The 5,359-nt window shown below is 41.3% G+C and overlaps 1 protein-coding gene across 1 annotated transcript; it reads right to left on the bottom strand.

Moving 5' to 3' along the window:
- Positions 1–356: 356 nt before the first annotated feature.
- Positions 357–868, bottom strand: LOC103375441 (protein S100-A2-like). The gene is made up of 2 exons (XM_008305734.1): positions 722–868; positions 357–506 (listed from the first exon to the last, which is right to left on the bottom strand). Exons 1-2 carry the CDS (start codon positions 866–868, stop codon positions 357–359), a joined length of 297 nt encoding a protein of 98 aa, XP_008303956.1.
- Positions 869–5,359: the final 4,491 nt, after the last annotated feature.

Below are 5,359 nucleotides of genomic sequence, written 5' to 3'. Positions count from 1 at the left end.
TAAGTGTAGCCCTGCGATGGACTGGCGACCTGTCCAGGGTGTCCCCTGCCTTCGCCCTAAGTCAGCTGGGATAGGCTCCAGCCCCCCCGCGACCCTAATGAGGATTAAGCGGTGTATAGAAAATGGATGGATGGAAAAGCAGAAGAAAGCAATAATGGAGTTCAATAGTCGGACAACATGAGCCAATAAAAGCCATATACACATATACACATGAAAAAAGTAATGCCATCCCAGTTCATATAGTATTTCAAACGTACACACAAACAGGATTGGAACTGTTTTATTGTTCCGAGATGAAACCACATTTAGGTCAGATGATGACGGATAATTTTATCCATCAGTAGTGTTTTACATGTTCAGGCTGATTTGTAAGCAGCAACGAGAGCCTGAAGGATGTCAGCATGTTCGGAGGCGTAAGTGGCGACCAGCAAGGCAAACTCTCTGAATTCCACGTATCCATCCTCATCCAGGTCCACAGAGCGGAAAATTTCATCTCCACATTTTCCCTGCATGGACAGAATACAAACATCAGTGCTTTTTGGGAGTTTCCTTAAGTGGAAATGCTTTTCTTTGATTCCCCCATTTATTTTTGTGAGGAATAAAGTCCATCAAATATGTATTTAGAGCATGCTGTGGTGTAGTTGTACACAGTTACAAGAACCTGTTTATGTATATGTGTGTGTACACAAGCATATCTACAATTAGAGACTGCTCTCCTCACCTTGGTGAATGAAGGCAGCTCCTTATTCAGCACCTCTTTAAAATCCCATTTATCCATTTTTCCGTTGTCCCCTTGTTTGGACATAAAGACGCTGAACATGTAAGCCACAGCTGTTTCCAAATTAGTTAGTTCCATGGAGCAGCTCATTTTCAGTGTAGAAGGTCTGGACACAGAGAGATAATATATATAGCATCAATAATGACAACAGACACAGGAATGTGGAACTGATTAATCATAATTTGAATCTAGATTTTCAGCATCTCTCCGAAAGATTTTCACATACCTGTGAAAAGCGAAGGAAGCCTCGATGAAGCAAGAGCCTGCAATCAGAATATAGCATACAATCACCAGTAGTTTCCTCAAAATATACGACTTAAAATCTTAAGTTTGAGCAATCTTATCTTATCACAGCAGCTTATAACTAAAGTTTGCAGAAGTCATAAAGTAAAAGCAGCGCTGATAGTGTGTTTCTTTATGCTGGTTGTGCTGCAGCCTGTTCCTACCTGGATTCAGGAGATGAGTCCACACAGTGAAGAGACGATCGGCCGTGAGGGTTTAAGTAGAAGGTAAGTTGAAGACCCTGCCCAGCTCTGCCACGCCCTGTTTGTCGAAGGTATCCAGTTCAGCAAAGCCGACCGACCAGCTGGAGGCGGTGCAAAAGGTGGAGGTAGATATATTAAGACTGTAGCAGATGTGTGCAGATGTGTCCACGCAGCTTTCACTAACAGATATCCTACATTATAAATAATGATCCACAACATGCAGTTTAAGTATCCCAGTGTTGTTGATTGAGATGTCAATTTATTATTTGTCCAATTTTATGTATGAAAACAGGCTTTGTGAGACAGCGACCACTCGTTGCTGTGATATTTAGCAGCTGAGTATTTAGGATTTTTCTTTCAGTGCTGATTTTATTTGTGTCCGTCTACATCCAGTTAATCGATGGATAGTTTACAAAATGCAATAAGACACTTGTAGGAAAGGTCGCCGGTTTGTGTCCTGGTGAGGACACCGGGATCTTTCTGTGTGGAGTCTCCATGTTCTCCCCGTGCAGCGTGGGTTCTCTCCGGCTTCCTCCCACAAGGTCCAAAAACATGCTGAGGTTAATTGGTGATTCTAAATTGTCCGTAGGTGTGAATGTGAGTGTGCTTGGTTGTCTGTCTCTAAGTGTAGCCCTGTGATAGACTGGTGACCTGTCCAGGTGAAGCTGCCTTCACCCTGAGTCAGCTGGGATAGACTCCAGCCCCCCATGACCCTAGTGAGGATTAAGTGGAGTATAGATGATGGATGGATGGTCCAGACAGCTGTAAGCGAAAGTTTTATACAAACAACATCTACTCAAAGATACCCCTACACAGATAAATTGCAGTCTTAAAAACCTGACGCTTCTGAGGGGTGTGTTTTTCATTCAGCGACATTTATCTGAAACCAGGGACGTGCATGTTGCTTTTATAATTTGTAGAGATTTTTATACTTCCTTTTAACATCAACAGAAGATTTAGTTATTGGGGAACAGCAGAGCGGGAGGGTTCATCTTTTCCACCAGGCTGCATAGCGTGAAGAAACGTGTCGTGCAAACTTTAAGGAAAATGATGTTCAGCTGACACGTTTCAGTCCGGTAGTCTGAGCAAACACTGTCAAATGTTTGTGCAAATAAACACTTGGAGAGTTCATTTGCAACAACAGATAACGGCATCTTCACAAACCTTCAGAAAACTTTTCCATCGTCTGCCTGAGACAATATCAATCAAACTTAAGTTATCCCTACTTTTGTCATTCTACTGAGTCAGATCCACTCAACTTCAGTTTGATCGATATTCGCTCAAGCAAACAACAAAAAAATATGTTTTCTGAATATCTACAAAAATGGAGTCATCTGTTTTTGCAGATGAACTCATCACGTGTTTGCTGGAGTAGTTTAGTAGCTGCTGTTTGTACAGGAACGTTTTAATTGCTTCACAAACAAAATCGATTGTACTTTTTGTTTTTTCACTTGAAGGAAAAAAAAAAACATTCCCATATTCAGTCTTTAACAGCTCCACAACTGTGAGGGTACAATGAGCAACGCTGGGCTCTCGACACTTGGGAGAATAGATGTTTTTGCTTCCACTTATTTAAAACTGTTCATTATGAGTTAAAATGATGAGTCAGTGATTGAGATATTATTGAGCCTAAATTAAAACTCTACCAGAAACAGCTGAAACCAGAAGTTTACATTCATTATATAAAAAGATACATAACCCTAATTTTCTAATAGTCTGACATTAAATCAGACTAAACTTTTCCTGCTTCAGGTCACTTAGGATTAACAACATTATTTCTATTTGCTAATCACCAGAATAATAATAATTACTTTCTCATAGAGATTAAGTGTTTTGGTGTGAAATGTGCGAATCAACCCCAGAACAGAAGCTAAAGACCTTGTGAAGATGCTGCTGAAGCTGATCAGTGAGTCATTATCCACAGTGGAACAAGTCCTGTACCGACATGGGCTGGAAGGCTGCTCAGTGGAGACATGTCCTGTGGTCTGATGGAACTAAAACTGAACTGTTTGGCCTTAATGACCATCGGTACATTTGGAGGAACAAGGGGGAAGCTTGAAGCCTGAGAACACCATCCCAACTGTGAAGCACGGGGGTGGCAGCATCATGCTGTGGGGCTGTTCTGCTGCAGGAGGGACTGGTGCACTTCACACAATAGATGGCATCATGAGGAAAGAACATGATGTGGAGATATTGAAGCAACATCTCCAGACATCAGCCAGGAAGTTAAAGCTTGGCCACTAATGGGTCTTCAGATGGACAATGACCCTCAGCATAGCACCAGAGTAGCTACAGAGAGGCTTCAGGACAACAGAGTCAGTGTTGTGGAGTGGCCATCACAAAGCCCTGATCTCCATCCTGGAGAACATTAGTGGAGCAAGGAGACCAACAAACCTGACACACTTCCACCAGTTCTGTCAGGAGGAATGGGCCAGAACTCATCAGACTGTTGTGAGAAGCTTGTGGAAGGAAACCCAGAACGTTTGACCCAAAGTCATACAGTTTAAAGGCAACACTACTAAATACTGAGGAGATGGGTGGAAACTAATGACTTTGAAGAAAGTCATAAAAAATTCTGTCTCTCATTATTCTGGCATTTAGCAAATAGAAATAATGTTGGTAATCCTAACTGACAGGAAAAGTTTTGTCACATTTAATGTCAGACAGTGAAAAAAAAAGGTCTTTTTCTGTGTGTGTAAACTTCTGGTTTCAACTGTCTATGCATAATAAAAATTGCATCCGGGTTAGTAACAGATACAGCCTGAGGTTTAGCACATACAGCTCAGAGGCACAATGTAAATGTTGTGTTTCTACCGTCCTTTTCTGAGCCGTGTATGGCACGAACAGAGAGCTGGTTGGTCTGGGTCGTCAGCAAACACACTTGCGAGAGGAATCACAAGACCGATGACGGCAGTTTAGTGTCAGCAGAAAGTACTGAAACCTTACAGAGACAACTTGTGATGTTTTCTCACATGTTTCTCTGCATCCCATCATGAGGTGCGAGCCCTTAATCCTAAAGCCAAACCATAGGAATGATCCTATTTAGTGCATCCTGCCGTCTGTCCGGATCGTTCTGAGTTACGTCGTCCCACATAGCAGAGCAGTAACTGATATGACAGGGTATAACAAGAATATCATTAGTTAAGAAGCTCGCAATTCTTCCTATTTTCCATTTTCAACAACTTTTAAATACAAGCTGTCCAGTTTGTTTGCCGTGCTAACAGCTACCTTAACACGAGGAAGCAACCTGGAAGGGTTTTCTGTTAAAAGCTCAGTGGAAGAACTTAATTAGTTAGTTTAAGAGTATCAGCTGTTTTTGTGGCAATGTAGTTTTGGTATACAGCAACTAGCCCTGCTCAGCTTCTGCAGTGGTCGATATTATGACAGAAACCATTCAAATAAGTAAAGAGAAACACCAGTTTATCATTACTTTTGCGAGCACTGGTGAAAGAAGTATTCAGATCCTTCTGTAAAAGCATCGATAGCACACAGTGAAAATGCTAAAGGAGAAACTTGCATTTGAAACCATAGCTGAAGTAAAAGTATTTTCAGCAAATTGTGCCAAAGTATGACAAGTAAAGGCAGCTGTTTTGCAGTAAAATGATCCCTGCCGATGTTTTACTATTAGATGTGTTTTTTTGGATTAACCTTCTGAAATCCAAGCAGCAGTTTCTGAGTGTTTCCGAACATTTTCACTCCTCGCCGTGGAATTAATTTTCACTGCAATGTAAAGTCCTGCACCTCAGTGGAAACAGTGCAAACATCGCTAGAAGCAGAGAGAACTCAAATTGCTCTCCTGTGCAGTGTGACATTAGTTACATTTCTTTAAATATTATTCCACAACAACTGGAAAATCCTGTAGGCATTCCAAGTTTTCACAGGTGTTACCAACACTGGAAGAAAAAAAAAAAAAAAGGCTGCTCCACATGCCGTACTGTACATTTTCACAACCCTTCAAACTCTTTTTAATGATACATCAACTCCAGAATGATGTTGTATCTTCCAACAACAACCTCTGCAAACTGTTTTTGAGCTATGTTGCATTAATTTTATTGAACAAGTCTATTTGCCTCTTCGTCTTTCTTGTTATCTCCTC

This window comes from Stegastes partitus, unplaced genomic scaffold (assembly GCF_000690725.1).
Source record: "Stegastes partitus isolate 25-593 unplaced genomic scaffold, Stegastes_partitus-1.0.2 Scaffold2594, whole genome shotgun sequence".
Taxonomy (NCBI): domain Eukaryota; kingdom Metazoa; phylum Chordata; class Actinopteri; family Pomacentridae; genus Stegastes; species Stegastes partitus.
Note: the sequence above shows the minus strand (reverse complement) of the source record. Positions and strands in the feature narration are given on the sequence as shown.

Coding starts and splice junctions, on each gene's coding strand:
- LOC103375441 (XM_008305734.1), bottom strand. CDS start 868: ATGAGCTGCTCCATGGAACTAACTAATTTGGAAACAGCTGTGGCTTAC. Junction 507..721: donor AGCTGCCTTCATTCACCAAG/GTGAGGAGAGCA, acceptor CTGTCCATGCAG/GGAAAATGTGGAGATGAAAT.